General features: G+C 52.0%; 1 protein-coding gene across 4 annotated transcripts in view; it reads right to left on the bottom strand.

Annotated features, from left to right (window-relative positions):
- The window catches only part of AP2A2 (adaptor related protein complex 2 subunit alpha 2), a 163,722-nt gene that overhangs the window by 73,240 nt on the left and 71,739 nt on the right, over nt 1-18,743 (bottom strand). For all 4 annotated transcript variants that reach the window (XM_075326941.1, XM_075326942.1, XM_075326943.1 and 1 more), the window contains exon 7: nt 8,983-9,091. In XM_075326941.1, coding sequence (XP_075183056.1) covers nt 8,983-9,091 — 109 coding nt within the window. The remainder of the gene's footprint in view (nt 1-8,982; nt 9,092-18,743) is intronic.

Here is an 18,743-nt window from a genome sequence, read left to right as displayed (position 1 = left end):
TAGAAAAGGACTCTACCCAGGCCGGGGGTTCAGCCACAGGTGCAGAAGCAGCCCGAGAGACCACTGGGGGTGAGACTCCAGGCTGTGGCATCGCCAAGTTAGAGAAACCATCACAGTGTGGATAAATGCTCGGCTCAGGCAGCAGGAGCTTACATGCAGTGCATGCAGAACAAAGCTTTGGAGCCTTGCTCCTTGTGTGAGACATGCTGCTGGAGTGGGGGCTTTGCAGAGAATGAACCCCAGGGAGAATATACAGAGGTCCACAACCGGAGACCGGCTGTGGCTTACCAGACCGCTGGGCGCGGTGTTGTGTGCCCTCCAGATCCCGAAGCCCGGTCCCCCAGTGCACAGCATCTCAGCAGAGATGCAGAGTGCAGAATGTCCCAGAGCAGAGTGAACTCTGCGTGAGAAATGGCCGCCGTAGCGAGGAGAGGGGGCGGGACTAGGGGGCGTTCCTATAGGAGAGCGGGAACGGGAGGGCTATAGAGACATGCAGGGGAGGAGGGACGCCCCAGCAGTGGGGAGTGTCCCTCCCCTGTGTAGAACGGCCGCCGGGAGGAGCCGAGCCTGTCCCTCTGCATGAGTGACATGCGAGGGCAGGAAAACGAAACTAGGCCTCCGGCGAAGCCGGGGCCTAAATTTAAGCGGCGAGGCCGACAAGCAGGCACCATCGGCGCGGTTCTCAGGCAAAAGCTAGAGAACCCGCTGGAAAAGGCAAAATAATCATATACAGCATACTCTCCCCATACAATAAAGAACCGGGACCCCCCAACACATAAACGTCTCAGGTACTTAGCTGCTGAGACGCAGGGCCAGGTCCCTGGGGATGAGTGCTCCGGTCCAACAGGATCCTCAAGGGGCTGTGGATGGAGACCTGACTCCTGCCAGGCATGGAGACCGTGCTGGCTCCCACTTCAAGCCACAGCCCAGGAGGGATGGTGAAGGAGCGCGGCATGTAAGGCTCCAGCCTTGGAAATCAACCTTCACACCGCCGACACAGTGGGGTGAGAAGGGACATGCCGGGAGTCCAGACGTGGACCCGCTTTTCTTCAAACTCTTTCCAAAAATCAAACAAATCAGATGAGAATGCATGTGTGGATGTATGCCTCCTGAACACAAAGCGATAAACTGGCTAGATCTAGTTCTCCAGGGGGTGTATAAGCTCAGAGGGAGGAGCTACACTTTTGAGTGTAGTACTTTGTGTGTCCTCCTGAGGCAGAAGCTAAACACCCACGGTCTGGGTCTCCCATAGGAACGAAAAAGAAAACAACAACAACAAACAACAAACAACAAACAACAACAACAAACAACAACAACAACAACAACAACAAACAACAAACAACAAACAACAAACAACAAACAACAAACAACAACCAACAACAACAACCAACAACCACAACAACAACCAACAACCACAACAACAACCAACAACCACAACAACAACCAACAACCACAACAACAACCACAACCACAACAACAACCACAACCACAACAACAACAACAACCACAACAACAACAACAACCACAACAACAACAACCACAACCACAACCACAACCACAACAACAACAACCACAACCACAACCACAACAACAACAACAACCACAACAACAACAACCACAACAACAACAACAACCACAACAACAACAACAACAACAACAACAACAACAACAACAACAACAACAACAACAACAACAACAACAACAACAACAACAACAACAACAACAACAACAACAACAACAACAACAACAACATTATTATATATATATATATAACATTATTAATAATATTATATATATATATATATATATATATAACATTATTAATAATATTATATATATATATATATATATATAACATTATTAATAATATTATATATATATATATATATATATATATATATATTAATTTCTTGGAAGAAGGAGAAGAAAAAAGTAAAGTAAAGTGAGAGAAAAAAAAAAGAGAATTTTGTTTACTTACCGTAAATTCTTTTTCTTATAGTTCCGACATGGGAGACCCAGACCATGGGTGTATAGCTAGCGACCTCCGGAGGACACACAAAGCACTACACTCAAACGTGTAGCTCCTCCCTCCGGGCTATATACACCCCCTGGATGACAATCTACCCAGTTCAGTGCAAAAGCTGAAGGAGGACATCCACCCATAAGTAGAGATAGAGTAAAACTCGGCAAAACCAGAACTCTGTCTACTAACAACAGCCGTGAAGCACACGGAACAAAAACTGCCAACAGGCAACAGGGAGGGAGCTGGGTCTCCCATGTCGGAACTATAAGAAAAAGAATTTACGGTAAGTAAACAAAATTCTCTTTTTCTTTATCGTTCCTTTATGGGAGACCCAGACCATGGGACGTTCCAAAGCAGTCCATGGGTGGGAAATAAACTAAACTGAGAAGTAGGCAAAACCTAACTTCACAAATGGGCGACAGCCGCCTGAAGGATGAGTCTGCCCAAGCTCGCATCTGCCGAAGCATGAGCATGCACTTGGTAGTGCTTAGAAAAAGTGTGCAGACTGGACCAAGTGGCAGCCTGACACACCTGCTGAGCCGTAGCCTGGTGCCTGAAAGCCCATGAGGCACCGACAGCTCTGGTCGAGTGCGCCTTAATCCCCGACGGGGGAGGCACCTGAGAAGACTGGTAGGCATCGGATATGGCCGACCTAATCCAACGAGCTAGGGTCGGTTTAGAAGCCGAAAGGCCCTTGCGCTGACCCGTGGTTAGCACGAAAAGTGAGGTGCACCGCCGAAACACGGCGGTGCGAGACACATAGATGCGGAGCGCCCGCACCAAATCCAAGGTGTGCAACGCCTTCTCAAAGCGATGCACAGGGGCCGGACAAAGAGAGGGCAATGAAATGTCCTGGTTAAGGTGGAAGGAAGACACCACCTTAGGAAGAAAGTCCGGAGTCGGACGAAGAACCACCTTGTCTTGGTGAAACACCAAAAAGGGGGATTCCGAAGAAAGCGCAGCCAAATCGGAAACTCTCCTGAGAGAAGTTATGGCTACTAGAAAGACGACTTTCTGTGAAAGTCTGGACAAAGGAACCTCCCTGAGAGGCTCAAAAGGGGGTTTCTGTAAGGCCGTGAGGACCAAATTAAGGTCCCAGGGATCCAAGGGTCGTCGGTAAGGAGGAATGATGTGAGATGCGCCCTGCATGAAGGTGCGCACCTGAGCCAGTCGAGCGATACGCCGCTGGAACAATACCGACAAAACCGACACCTGTCCCTTAAGGGAATTGAGGGACAGACCCAACTGTAGACCTGACTGTAGAAAAGACAGGATGGTCGGCAAGGCGAACGGCCAAGGAGCATGGCCGGAAGAGCGACACCAGGACAGGAAAATTTTCCAAGTCCTATGATAAATCCTAGCCGAGGAAGACTTCCGAGCCTGAGTCATGGTGGAGATGACCTCAGAGGGAATGCCTGAAGCCGTCAGGATCCAGGACTCAAGAGCCACGCCGTCAATCTGAGAGCCGCAGAATTCTGGCGGAAGAACGGACCTTGAGAGAGAAGGTCTGGGCGGTCCGGGAGATGCCACGGGATCTCTACGGACAGGCGGAGCAAGTCTGGGTACCAGGCTCGCCTGGGCCAGTCCGGAGCAATGAGTATGACTCGACGGCCCTCCATTCGGATCTTGCGCAGAACCCTGGGCAAGAGCGCTAGAGGGGGAAACACATAGGCCAGACTGAACTGAGACCAATCCTGAACCAGTGCGTCTGCTGCGAAGGCTTGAGGATCGTGGGAGCGAGCCACGTAAACCGGAACCTTGTGGTTGTGCCGGGAAGCCATTAGATCTACTTCCGGTGTGCCCCACTTGCGGCAGATTGATCTGAACACTGACGGATGCAGGGCCCACTCGCCGCCGTCCACGGTTTGACGGCTGAGATAATCGGCCTCCCAGTTTTCCACGCCTGGGATGTGGACTGCGGATATGGTGGACTTTGAGTCCTCCGTCCACTGGAGGATTCGTTGAACCTCCAACATCGCCAGACGGCTGTGAGTTCCGCCCTGGTGATTGATGTAGGCAACCGCTGTCGCGTTGTCCGACTGAACCCGAATGTGCTTGCCCGCCAGTAGGTGGTGAAAGTCTAGAAGAGCTAGAAACACAGCTCTGATCTCCAGCACATTGATCGGGAGGGCTGATTCGGACGGAGTCCAAGTGCCCTGTGCTCGGTGATGGAGAAACACCGCTCCCCAACCGGAGAGACTGGCATCCGTGGTGAGAATCACCCAGGACGGAGTCAGGAAGGACCGCCCCTGTGACAGGGAGAGGGGCTGAAGCCACCACTGAAGGGAGTTCCTGGCCTGTGATGACAGAGCCACTAGCCTGTCCAAAGAAGAGATCCGCTTGTCCCAACAGCGGAGAATGTCCAGCTGCAAGGGACGCAGATGGAACTGGGCAAAGGGAACCGCTTCCATGGACGCCACCATCTGACCCAGCACCTGCATGAGGCGTCTGAGGGAATGACGGCGGTGCCTCAGCAGAGAGCGCACCGCCAGACGAAGGGACTGCTGTTTGACTAAGGGCAACTTGACAAGTGCCGGCAGAGTCTCGAAATGCATCCCTAGGTACAAGAGTACCTGGGTCGGGGTCAGAGTCGACTTGGGGAGGTTGACAAGCCACCCGAACTGAATTAGCGTGGCGACAGTGAGAGAGACACTCCGTTGGCAGTCTACACTGGATGAGGCCTTGACTAGAAGGTCGTCCAGGTAAGGAATCACTGCCAATCCCTGGAGGTGCAGGACAGCAACCACTGCTGCCATGACCTTGGTGAACACTCGGGGGGCCGTGGCTAAGCCAAAGGGAAGAGCCACGAACTGGAAATGTTCCTCTCCGATCGCAAAGCGTAGCCAACGCTGGTGTGAAACCGCAATAGGCACATGCAGATAGGCATCTCTGATGTCGATGGATGCGAGAAAATCTCCCTGGGTCATTGAGGCAATGACCGATCTTAGAGATTCCATGTGAAAGTGCCGCACCTGAACATGCTTGTTGAGAAGCTTGAGATCCAGGATGGGCCGGGAGGAACCGTCCTTTTTGGGAACTAGAAAGAGGTTTGAGTAGAAACCTCTGAACCGTTCCCGGGCGGGGACCGGAACAATTACACCGTTGGTCTGCAGGGATGCCACGGCCTGAGCGAAGGCGGCGGCTTTGGAGCAGGGGGGGGTGGACAGAAAAAATCTGTTTGGCGGGCTGGAAGAAAAAGGTATCCTGTAGCCGTGGGTGATGATATCCCGCACCCACTGATCGGAGACGTGTTGCAACCACACGTCGCCAAAGTGGGAGAGCCTGCCCCCGACCAAGGACGTTGCTGGCGCGGCCAGATAGTCACGAGGAGGCTGCCTTGGTGGCCGCGGCTCCTCCGGTCTTTTGAGGACGCGGCTTTGCGCGCCAGTTGGATTTACGATCCTTGGCGGTAGTGGACGAGACCGTGGGCTTAGAGGATGACCAGTTAGAGGAACGAAAGGAACGAAACCTCGATTGGTTCCTGCCCTGGGTAGGTTTCTTGGGTTTAGCTTGTGGCAAGGAAGTACTCTTCCCGCCAGTAGCCTCCTTAATTATGTCATCCAGCTGTTCCCCAAACAGCCGTGACCCAGTAAAAGGAAGACTCGCAAGGTACTTCTTAGAGGAAGCGTCCGCTTTCCACTCTCGAAGCCACAAGATCCTGCGGATCGCGAGGGAATTAGCGGAGGCCACTGCCGTGCGGTGAGAAGCTTCCAGGACGGCAGACATGGCGTAGGATGCAAAAGCTGAAGCTCGGGCGGTTAAAGCATCCATCTCAGGAATAGAGTCTCTGGAGAGGGAATGAATCTCCGCCAGAGAGGCAGAGATAGCCTTAAGAGCCCACACCGCCGCAAAAGACGGAGAGAAGGAGGCTCCTGCCGCCTCAAATACAGACTTGGCCAGAAGGTCAACCTGGCGGTCAGTGGGATCCTTAAGAGAAGTGCCGTCGGCCACCGCAACTACTGTGCGGGCTGAGATTCTGGACACTGGAGGGTCTACCTTTGGGGACTGGGCCCAGTCCTTAACCACCTCCGGTGGAAACGGGAAACGGTCATCTGAACTACGTTTCGGAAAACGTTTGTCAGGACAGGCCCTTGGCTTGTTAACAGTGGTCTGAAAGCTGGAGTGGTTAAAAAACATACTCCTAGGCTTCTTAGGAGAGGTAAACTGGTGTACCTCTACCAGAGAGGGTTGATCCTCTGACTCCTGTGGGTTAAGGTTCAGTACGGAGTTAATGGACGCAATCAAGTCACTAACGTCCGCATCGCCCTCAGACAAGTCAATGGGGTACATAGAGGCAGAGTCTGAGCCCACAGTAAATGAATCATCCTCGCCCTGCACCTCGGCTTGTGAATCAGAGCCGTGGGACGAGGAAGGAGGAGGGTCCGTGCGTCTCCGTTTGGGGGGACGGGGTCCAAGGACATGCTCTGAGGGCTCTGCAGAGCTCTGAGCAGCAGAGACACCCTGAGAGGGGGGCTGAGAGGGAGGCTGATGCATAGACAGCAGCGTCTGAGACAGCTGCCCCATGGAATCGGCAAACGACTTGGAAAGAGCCTGTGTAAAGGATGCTACCCAAGCCGGGGGTTCAGCCACCGGGACCGAAGCAGCCGGAGGGACCCCTGCGGAGGCTCCAGGCTGAGACACAACCATATTAGCACAGTTATCACAATGTGGGTACGTGCTAGGCTCTGGCAGAATTAGCTTGCAAGCAGTGCATATAGCATACATGTTTGCAGCCTTGCTCCTAGTGACAGACATGCTGCTGTGGAGGAAGCTCTGCAGCCAAAACACACTCCTGTAGAAAGCCTGAGTGTATAAAAATCCACAACCATAGGTTGTGGCTTACCAGCCCTGTTCTCTGTGTGCCCTCCGGACTTCACCGCTCCCCTGTAAAGTGACAGCTTCCAAAAAGTATGCAGCAGTAGCATCCAGCGCTTCTCAGTGATAAAAACGCTGAGAAAATGGCGGTGGGAGAAGGAGGGGGGCGTGTATAAGCCCAGGAGCGGGAAAAAACAGAGGCCAGAGAGACACAGGGGGGTAGACAGAGGAGGGGACATCCCCCCAGAGGGGAGTGCCCTCCGCTCTGCTGGCCGGGCGGTGGGCGTCGCTGTATGCAAAACATACAGAAGAAGCCAAAAACGAAACTAGGCCCAAACTGAAGCCGGGGCCTAGATTTTAAAGTGCGGCCGACGAGCAGGCACCGTCGGCGCGGTTCTCATGGGAAATTCCCAGAACCGGCCGAAATTAACAGTAACGCTAAAGCACATACTGCCCCCATAATAAAAGTACCCGGGACCCCTGAAAAAACGTCTCAATACTTAGCTTTGAGACGCAGGGCCATGTCCCTGAATGGGGGTTAACGCTCCTTCCAGCAGGGACCAGACAGGGCTGTGGATGGAGCCGGCCTCCTGCAAGCAGAGAGGACCGTGGAGGCTCCCACTTCAAACAGAGCCTCGACAGAGGATGCGAAGGAGCTCGGCATGTGAAGGCTCCAGCCTTATTAAAATCAACCTTAACAGCACCCCGCAGAGTGGAGCGTGAAGGGACATGCCGGGAGTCCAGACTGGACCCGCTTTTCTTCCAAATCTTTAAAACATTAAAATAAAATTGAAAAAAATATGAGGAAATAAAAGTGTGTGTGATCCTCCTGGAACACAAAGCGTTGAACTGGGTAGATTGTCATCCAGGGGGTGTATATAGCCCGGAGGGAGGAGCTACACGTTTGAGTGTAGTGCTTTGTGTGTCCTCCGGAGGTCGCTAGCTATACACCCATGGTCTGGGTCTCCCATAAAGGAACGATAAAGAAATATATAAAATGACCGTTGAGAAAAAGATTTTGGCTGAGATCTAAAAAGATATGTGAAAGTAAACAAATAACACGTGGTCTGACACGGGCCAAAATAGTAAGAGATAAAACCTGGAAAAGCAAACCACAATTGTGAGCAGCCGGCAGATCCAGGTCTTTGTATCGCCTCCAATATAAACAGGCGGTGGCGGAGACGATGACCAGATGACAGATCACAAGGGATTTCACACAACGCAGGTATCAAAACATTTCCTGTACGTGCGCCGCGCTCAATAAATATTTAGGGGTCACGGATGAGGCAACCAAATTTGATAAGTCATTTGATAACCAGGCTGTGTTCCCCAGGAGTTCACCTTTTATTTATTGCCAACATGTAACCTTTTCCATCCAGGCTGCACCCGATACAACGTGCTCAGATTTCATTGTTTGGAGCAGACATTTACAAACCTCTGTATAAGCAAATGGTAACACACTCACAGACAAGCTGGAATCCAGCAGTTTACAAATCCCTACAAAATTCATCCCCTGGTTTTCAATGGGAAATCTGAAGTAATTTGATTGCTGAATTCAGAAATACCACGGTGGATAGGTGGAATGTCCCAGCAACTAAAATTACAATTCTGCAGCTGAAATCGGAGATTCTGCCTCAGATTTCTGTCTGAGCTAATCAAAGTAGAATTTATCATTGTACATTTAGTCCTGTGGGGGTATACCCTAAAGGAGTTATCAAAGGTCCTAAATTGTTTAGAGCAATTGAATGTAATGATTCCTTATAATAAAAGATAGCGCCATGTCCTCAATCAGGAGCGCACCGCTCCACAGGCTCTCTGCTCTTACTTGCTGGGGAACAGCGCACTCCTGATTGATTAATTGGTAGTGGCACCATCGCACCACTGGCCTGAACAGGGCGTTCTCCAATGCTGCAAGCACAAGAGAAGCACAGGAGCACTCAAACTAGCTGGATATTTACATTTTATAAAGAGGTCTTCGATCATACAAACCGCTTCTATTCTACTTCAATTAAATAAGTTAAATGGGCATCAAAGAAAGATTTAGCGTTCAGTCTGCAGCGTTCCAACACCACCTACAAATGTGTCACATCCAATTATTAGGTTCTGCGCCTATGTAAGGCCCCATGGGCAGCGCTAATTATTACCTGGGGGAGGGTAACACTGTAACAGCCTTAGTAATTTCACAGAAAGCCAGGGAGCGGGAACAAAATAGTATGTATAATCCTGAAGATCTGTGGAGGCCGACGTGACGATCTGCAAGAAGAAACACAAAGTGTGAACGTGTGAGGATGATGCCATATGTATACTGAACAGATAAGGCATACAGCACAAGCCGGCGCCGAACAATAGTGTAAATCTATGCGACAGAGAGAGGAACCGTGCACAAAATCAATGGGGTCTGTTGATCGCACTTCACATCTGACCGTGTGGTGGATTATTATATATGATACCCATGTATTATGAAGCAAGTCAAATAGCACGCACTACAAAGCGTCCAATGTGCAGAAGAAAGTAGTGGTCCTGGAGACCCATAGGTTGGAGGCCCCAGCGACAGGAGAAGAGGGAAATAGGCTACAGGACCTGGTGATCACAAGCAGAGTTAGTGGATTGTAACAAATCCAGATCAGTTCTACAATGTGTCACTATCAGGGGATGTTTCCATCTGGAACGGTTACGATAGCAAAAAATAAAAAGCCCAAAAAGAGGAAAAAAAATGCTCAGAGCTAAGTTATGGCTGCTGAAATGTGGAGAGGAAAAAAATAAATTTCAGCGGTCATTAAAAGGGAATGGATTGCTTTAATTGCCGATTATCCACATATTTGGAGGTAAATCGCATTTCTTGAGGTGACCGGTTCCCTTTAACCCCTTCACAACTTTTGACGGATCTAGCCGTTATGGTGCCCTGGTACTTAAAGACCCATGACTGATACATCAGTCATGGCGAAATCGCGGCCTTGCAGCCCCGGTGACCGCGATTGGTTTTCAAAAACTATAGATTCGGGAAGGAGAGGACTTGTACCTGACCTCAGGAGGGGTGGTGTCTCCTTCACGGACCTACAGAGGCTGTGATTGCCTGACAAACGCCGCTCAGCCAATCACAGCCAGTGTAATGTTTCAGCCATTGAAAATGGCTGAAGCGTTGAAATCCAGCTATGTCAGTGCAGCTGCAGCACTGGCCATTGGCTGGAGCTCGGTGAGCTTTACTGCACCCGCCCCCAGCTCTGATTGGAGAGATTGGCCTTGTGACCCATCTCTCCAAGCACCGTGCATCTGGGACTGGGTGAGCTCGCCCCCCCCATCAGCCGCCACACTCTCTCCCCCCCATCAGCCGCCGCACTCTCCCCCCCCATCAGCCGCTGCACTCTCCCCCGCCCCCATCAGCCACTGCACTCTCCCCCCCCCCCCATCAGCCGCTGCACTCTCCCCCCCCCTCCATCAGCCGCCGCACTCCCCCCCCATCATCAGCCGCCGCACTCTCCCCATCTGCTGCTGCGCCCCTGCATCTGCCACCTCACTCCCCCATCAGCCTCTGCCCCCTCCCTGATCTGCTGCCTGCTCTCTCCCATCCCCTTAATCCTCTGCCCCCTCTCCCCCTCCCAGATCTGCTGCAATCCTGCTGCCTAGATCTATTCTGTAAGGTAGATATCCCCAATCTCACCTCCCACTCCCCTTCCACCCTTCCCCTCTCACCCCCTTCCTCCGCCGCTCCTGCATCCGTTGTGCCCTCTCCCATCCTCCGCCGCATCCTCTCCCATCCTCCATCCATCTTTTTTTTCCATCCCACATCCATTTTTTTTCCATCCCACCTAGTCCCCCCCTTTTAGCAGCACATCCGTGCGTTCGTCCTGATTTTTTTTTTCTGTAAACTAAGAAAGAAATACAAATAAACTTAGTTTAGGGCCAGTAAAATTATACTGTAGTAATCGTCAACTACAGTATTTTTTTTTACTGAATACTGTAAGGGTCAGCCCAGTGCCACACATGAGAGCGACGCACAAGTCTCACACCGCATCATCCGTCACGGCCACTCTCTTCCAGACAGGAGTGTGGCTGTGTCGGGTGATGCGATGCGAGATTTGTTTTTTATTTCGCCAAACTAATATTTCTTTGTATATTGGGGTGGGGGGGGGGGCTCTAGTTTCCAACATGGGGTCACATGTGGGGGAGCTCCACTGTTTGGGCACATCAGGGGGATCTCCAAGCGCAACATGGTGCGGCTAACGATTAAAGCTAATTTTCCATTTAAAAAGTCAATGATGCTCCTTCCCTCTGGAGCTCTGCCGTGCGCCCAAACAGTGGTTTTCTGCCACATATGAGGTATCAGCGTACTCAGAACAAATTGCCCAACAAATTTTGCGGTCCATTTTATCCTGTTACCCCTGTACAAATTAAAAAATTGAGCGTAAAGAAGGGAATTTTGTTACTTACCGTAAATTCCTTTTCTTCTAGCTCCTATTGGGAGACCCAGACGATTGGGTGTATAGCTACTGCCTCCGGAGGCCACACAAAGCATTACACTAAAAAGTGTAAGGCCCCTCCCCTTCTGGCTATACACCCCCAGTGGGATCACTGGCTCACCAGTTTTAGTGCAAAAGCAAGAAGGAGGAAAGCCAATAACTTGGTTAAACAAATTCACTCCGAGTAACGTCGGAGAACTGAAAAACCGTTCAACATGAACAACATGTGTACCCGAAAAAACCCAAAAATCCCGAAGGACAACAGGGCGGGTGCTGGGTCTCCCAATAGGAGCTAGAAGAAAAGGAATTTACGGTAAGTAACAAAATTCCCTTCTTCTTCGGCGCTCCATTGGGAGACCCAGACGATTGGGACGTCCAAAAGCTGTCCCTGGGTGGGTAAAGAAATACCTTATGTTAGAGCTGCGAAGACAGCCCTCCCCTACGGGGAGGCAACTGCCGCCTGCAGGACTCTTCTACCTAGGCTGGCGTCCGCCGAAGCATAGGTATGCACCTGATAATGTTTGGTGAAAGTGTGCAGACTCGACCAGGTAGCTGCCTGGCACACCTGTTGAGCCGTAGCCTGGTGTCGCAATGCCCAGGACGCACCCACGGCTCTGGTAGAATGGGCCTTCAGCCCTGATGGAACCGGAAGCCCAGCAGAACGGTAGGCTTCAAGAATTGGTTCTTTGATCCATCGAGCCAGGGTGGCTTTGGAAGCCTGCGACCCTTTGCGCTTACCAGCGACAAGGACAAAGAGTGCATCGAAGCGGCGCAGGGGCGCCGTGCGGGAAATGTAGATTCTGAGTGCTCTCACCAGATCTAACAAATGTAAATTCTTCTCATACCGATGAACTGCATGAGGACAAAAAGAAGGCAAAGAGATATCCTGATTAAGATGAAAAGAGGATACCACCTTCGGGAGAAACTCCTGAATGGGGCGCAGCACTACCTTGTCCTGGTGGAAGACCAGGAAAGGAGCCTTGGATGACAGCGCTGCTAGCTCAGACACTCTCCGAAGAGATGTGATCGCTACCAGAAAAGCCACTTTCTGTGATAGTCTAGAAAGTGAAACCTCCCTCAGAGGCTCGAAGGGCGGCTTCTGGAGGGCAACTAGTACCCTGTTCAGATCCCATGGATCTAACGGCCGCTTGTACGGGGGTACAATATGACAAACCCCCTGCAGGAACGTGCGCACCGTAGGAAGTCGTGCTAGATGCTTTTGAAAAAAGACGGATAGCGCCGAGACTTGCCCTTTAAGGGAGCCGAGCGACAAACCTTTTTCTAACCCAGATTGCAGGAAAGAAAGAAAGGTAGGCAATGCAAAAGGCCAGGGAGACACTCCCTGAGCAGAGCACCAGGATAAGAATATCCTCCACGTTCTGTGGTAGATCTTAGCGGACGTGGGCTTCCTAGCCTGTTTCATGGTGGCAACGACCCCTTGGGATAATCCTGAAGACCCTAGGATCCAGGACTCAATGGCCACACAGTCAGGTTCAGGGCCGCAGAATTCCGATGGAAAAACGGCCCTTGGGACAGTAAGTCTGGTCGGTCTGGTAGTGCCGACGGTTGGCCGACCGTGAGATGCCACAGATCCGGATACCACGCCCTCCTTGGCCAGTCTGGGGCGACGAGTATGACGCGGCTGCAGTCGGATCTGATCTTGCGTAGCACTCTGGGCAAGAGTGCCAGAGGTGGAAACACATAAGGGAGCCGGAACTGCGACCAATCTTGCACTAAGGCGTCTGCCGCCAGAGCTCTGTGATCGCGAGACCGTGCTATGAAGGTTGGGACCTTGTTGTTGTGCCTGGACGCCATTAGGTCGACGTCCGGCCTTCCCCAGCGGCTACAGATTTCCTGAAACACGTCCGGGTGAAGGGACCATTCCCCTGCGTCCATGCCCTGGCGGCTGAGGAAGTCTGCTTCCCAGTTTTCTACGCCGGGGATGTGAACTGCGGATACGGTGGAGGCCGTGGCTTCCACCCACATCAGAATCCGCCGGACTTCCTGGAAGGCTTGCCGACTGCGTGTCCCTCCTTGGTGATTGATGTATGCCACCGCTGTGGAGTTGTCCGACTGAATTCGGATCTGCTTTCCTTCCAGCCACTGCTGGAAGGCTAGTAGGGCAAGATACACTGCTCTGATTTCCAGAACATGGATCTGAAGGGTGGACTCCTGCTGAGTCCACGTACCCTGAGCCCTGTGGTGGAGAAAAACTGCTCCCCACCCTGACCGACTCGCGTCTGTCGTGACTACCGCCCAAGACGGTGGTAGGAAGGATCTTCCCTGTGATAATGAGGTGGGAAGAAGCCACCATTGCAGAGAGTCCTTCTGTGAAAAGGATACTTTCCTGTTCAGGGATGTTGACTTCCCGTCCCATTGGCGGAGAATGTCCCAATAAAGAGGACGCAGATGAAACTGCGCAAACGGAACCGCCTCCATTGCCGCCACCATCTTCCCGAGGAAGTGCATGAGGCGTCTTAAGGAGTGCGACTGACCTTGACGGAGAGTCTGCACCCCAGTCTGTAGTGACCGCTGCTTGTCCAGCGGAAGCTTCACTAGCGCTGAGAGGGTATGAAACTCCATGCCAAGATACGTTAGTGATTGGGTCGGTGACAGGTTTGACTTTGAGAAGTCGATGATCCACCCGAACGTCTGGAGAGTCTCCAGCGCAACATTCAGGCTGAGTTGGCATGCCTCTTGAGAGGGTGCCTTGACAAGTAGATCGTCCAAGTAAGGGTTCACAGAGTGTCCCTGTGAGTGCAAGACTGCTACCACTGCCGCCATGACCTTGGTGAACACCCGTGGGGCTGTCGCCAGACCGAATGGCAGAGCTACGAACTGAAGATGGTCGTCTCCCATCACGAAACGTAGAAAACATTGGTGCTCTGTAGCAATCGGCACGTGGAGATAAGCATCTTTGATGTCTATTGATGCTAGGAAATATCCTTGAGACATTGAGGCAATGACGGAGCGGAGGGTTTCATCCGGAACCGCCTGGCCTCCACGTGCTTGTTGAGCAGTTTTAGGTCCAGAACGGAACGGAAAGAGCCATCCTTTTTTGGCACCACAACCAGATTGGAGGAAAACCGTGTCTTGTTCCTGAAGAGGAACAGGGATTACCACTCCTTCTGCCTGCAGAAGAGCATCGGCTCGGTGGGGAGGTGGGGACGTTCTGAAGAATCGAGTTGGAGGACGAGAACAGAACTCTGTCCTGTGCACGTGGGCACAATGTCCCTCACCCACCGGTCTGTGACCTGTGGCAGCTAAATGTCGCCAAAGGCGAGCGAGTCTGCCATCAACCGCGGATGCGGAGAGATGAGAGAGCTGAGAGTCATGAGGAGACCGCCTTGGTAGCGGTTCCTCCGGCTGCCTTCCTTGGGCGTGATTGAGCCCCCGGAAACTGAGCCCCTCTGAGGCTTTTCAGCTCTTTTGGACGAGGACAATTGGGACCTGCCCGAGCTTGGGAAGGACCGAAACCTCGACTGTCCTTCCAGGACAGCATTAATAGGGTAAGTCGCAATGCAGACATTGCGAGGTTACGGACGCCCCTGCGGCACAAATGTACATATGCTCAAGACCAGCTGTGCAAGAACAGCTGAAAAGCTTAGGGTGCCCATACGGCTGTAAATGCCGGAGCAACCGACACGCCGATAGCCTCATAGACAGATTTCAACCAGAGTCCATCTGTCTGGCATCTTTAAGTGAAGTCCCATCTCCACTGCAACTATAGCTCTAGCCGCAAGCCTGGAGATTGGAGAATCCACCTTTGGACCCTGGGTCCCGCGCTTGACCACGTCAGGGGGAAAAGGATAACATGTATCCTTAATACGTTTGGAGAAAACGCTTATCTGGTAAGCGTGGTGTTCCTGGACTGCTTCTCTGAAGTCAGCGTGGCCAGAAAAGAAGGGAATTTTGTTTACTTACCGTAAATTCCTTTTCTTCTAGCTCCAATTGGGAGACCCAGACAGTGGGTGTATAGCTACTGCCCTCTGGAGGCCGCACAAAGAACTACACTTAAAAGTGTAAGGCCCCTCCCCTTCTGGCTATACACCCTCCCGTAGGAGTACAGATTCCTCAGTTTTAGTACCAAAGCAAGAAGGAGGAAAGCCAATAACAGTTTCAAAAACAAATTCAATCCGATAACATGATCGGAGAACTTAAGAAACAACATGAACAACATGTGCACCCGAAAAACGAAACCCTAAGAACAAATAGGGCGGGTGCTGGGTCTCCCAATTGGAGCTAGAAGAAAAGGAATTTACGGTAAGTAAACAAAATTCCCTTCTTCTTTTTCGCTCCTAATTGGGAGACCCAGACAGTGGGACGTCCAAAAGCAGTCCCTGGGTGGGTAAAAAGATACCACATGAACGGGCTGTCAGACAGCCTCTTCCTACAGGTGGGCCACCGCCGCCTGAAGGACCTGTCTACCTAGGCTGGCATCTGCCGAAGCGTAGGTATGCACTTGATAGTGTTTGGTAAACGTGTGCAGACTCGACCAGGTAGCCGCCTGGCACACTTGCTGAGCCGTAGCCTGATGCCGCAATGCCCAGGACGCACCCACGGCTCTGGTAGAATGGGCCTTCAGTCCAGATGGAATCGGAAGCCCAGCAGAACGGTATGTGTGAAGAATTGGTTCCTTGATCCACCGCGCCAGGGTGGATTTGGAAGCTTGCGATCCCTTATGCTGACCAGCGACTAGGACAAAGAGCGCATCCGAACGGCGTAGAGCCGCCGTGCGAGAAATGTAAATCCTGAGTGCTCTCACCAGGTCCAACAGATGTAAACCCTTTTCAAATTGGTGAACTGGATGCGGACACAAAGATGGTAAAGTGATATCCTGATTGAGATGAAAGGAAGAAACCACCTTGGGAGAAAACTCTGGAATTGGACGCAGTACTACCTTGTCTTGGTGAAACACCAGGAAGGGAGATTTGCAAGATAACGCCGCTAGCTCGGACACTCTTCGAAGAGACGTGACCGCCACAAGAAAAACTACCTTTTGTGAAAGCCGAGAAAGGGGAACCTCTTTCAAAGGCTCGAAAGGCGGCTTCTGGAGAGCAATGAGAACCTTGTTCAGATCCCAGGGTTCCAATGGCCGTCTGTAAGGAGGAACAATATGACAAACTCCTTGGAGAAACGTGCGTACTTTAGAAAGCTGTGCCAAGCGCTTCTGAAAGAATACGGATAGCGCGGAGACTTGACCCTTAAGAGAGCTAAGCGACAAACCTTTTTCCAACCCAGACTGCAGGAAGGAAAGAAAAGTTGGCAATGCAAATGGCCAGGGAGAAACCCCTTGAGCCACGCACCACGCTAAGAATATCTTCCACGTTCTGTGATAGATCTTAGCTGAGGATGGTTTTCTAGCCTGTCTCATTGTGGCAACAACTTCATGAGATAAACCTGAGGCCGCTAGGATCCAGGACTCAATGGCCACACAGTCAGGTTCAGGGCCGCAGAATTCAGATGGAAAAACGGCCCTTGAGACAGCAAATCTGGACGGTTTGGTAGTGTCCACGGTTGGCCTACCGTGAGATGCCACAGATCCGGGTACCACGACCTTCTTGGCCAATCTGGAGCGACGAGTATGGCTCGATGGCAGTCGGACCTGATTTTCCGGAGAACTCTGGGTAACAATGCTAGAGGTGGGAACACATAGGGGAGTCGGAATTGCGACCAATCCTGAACCAAGGCGTCTGCCGCCAGTGCTCGGTGATCGTGAGACCGTGCCATGAAAACTGGGACCTTGTTGTGTCGTGACGCCATCAGATCGACGTCCGGCGTCCCCCAGCGGCAACAGATCTGCTGAAACACGTCCGGGTGAAGGGACCATTCTCCTGCGTCCATGCCCTGGCGACTGAGAAAGTCTGCTTCCCAGTTTTCCACGCCTGGGATGTGAACTGCGGATATGGTGGACGCTCTGCTTTCCACCCACGTCAAAATCCGATGGACTTCTTGAAAAGCTTGGCGACTGCGTGTTCCCCCTTGGTGGTTGATGTACGCCACCGCCGTGGAGTTGTCCGACTGAATCCGAATCTGCTTGCCTTCCAGCCATTGTTGGAAGGCTCGCAGGGCAAGATAGATTGCTCTGATTTCCAGAACATTGATCTGCAGGGTGGACTCTTCCAGAGTCCACATCCCCTGAGCCCTGTGGTGGAGATACACCGCTCCCCACCCTGATAGGCTCGCATCCGTCGTGACCACTGCCCAGGACGGGGGAAGGAATGACTTTCCCTGTGACAATGAGGTGGGGAGAAGCCACCAACGCAGAGAGTCCTTGGCAGTCAGAGAGGGAGACTGTCCTGTCGAGGGACGTCGATTTCCCGTCCCATTGGCGTAGAATGTCCCATTGTAGAGGGCGCAGATGAAACTGCGCGAACGGGACTGCCTCCATTGCTGCTACCATCTTTCCTAGGAAATGCATGAGGCGCCTCAGTGAGTGCGACTGGCTCTGAAGGAGAGATTGCACTCCAGTCCGTAGCGAGCACTGCTTGTCCAGTGGAAGCTTCACTATCGCTGAGAGAGTATGAAACTCCATGCCAAGATAAGTCAGAGATTGGGTCGGGGTTAGATGAGACTTTGGAAAGTTGATAATCCACCCGAAACTCTGGAGAGTGTCTAGTGCCACCTTCAGACTGTGTTGGCATGCCTCTTGAGAGGGTGCCTTTATAAGCAGGTCGTCTAGATACGGGATGACCGAGTGACCCTGCGAGTGCAGAACAGCTACTACTGCTGCCATGACCTTGGTGAAGACCCGGGGGGCTGTTGCCAGACCGAAAGGTAACGCTACGAACTGCAGGTGTTCGTCGTGTATGACGAAGCGTAGGAAACGCTGATGCTCTGGTGCGATCGGCACGTGGAGATACGCATCTTTGATATCTATTGATGCTAGAAAATCTCCTTGAGACATTGAGGCTATGACGGAGCGTAGGGATTCCATCCGGAACCTCCTGACTTTTACGTGTCTGTTGAGCAACTTTAGATCCAGGACGGGCCGATACGATCCGTCCTTTTTTGGGACCACAAACAGATTGGAGTAAAAACCGTGACCTTGTTCCTGAAGAGGGACGGAGGTCACCACTCCTTCCGCTTTTAGAGCGGCCACCGCCTGCAACAGAGCATCGGCTCGGTCTGGTGGGGGAGAAGTTCTGAAGAAACGAGTTGGCGGACGAGAATTGAACTCTATCCTGTACCCGTGAGACAGAATATCCCTCACCCAACGGTCTTTGACGTGTGACAGCCAGATGTCGCCAAAGTGGGAAAGCCTCCCACCGACCGCGGGTGCGGGAATCGGAGACCTCAAGTCAGGAGGACGCCGTCTTGGCAACGGTTCCTCCGGCTGCCCTTTTTGGGCGTGACTGAGACCTCCAAGAATCTGAGCGTCTCTGGTCCTTTTGAGTCTTTTTTGACGAGGTGAATTGGGACCTGCCCGGTCCTCGAAAGGACCGATA

Source organism: Anomaloglossus baeobatrachus, chromosome 10, assembly GCF_048569485.1.
Source record: "Anomaloglossus baeobatrachus isolate aAnoBae1 chromosome 10, aAnoBae1.hap1, whole genome shotgun sequence".
Lineage (NCBI taxonomy): Eukaryota > Metazoa > Chordata > Amphibia > Anura > Aromobatidae > Anomaloglossus > Anomaloglossus baeobatrachus.
Note: the sequence above shows the minus strand (reverse complement) of the source record. Positions and strands in the feature narration are given on the sequence as shown.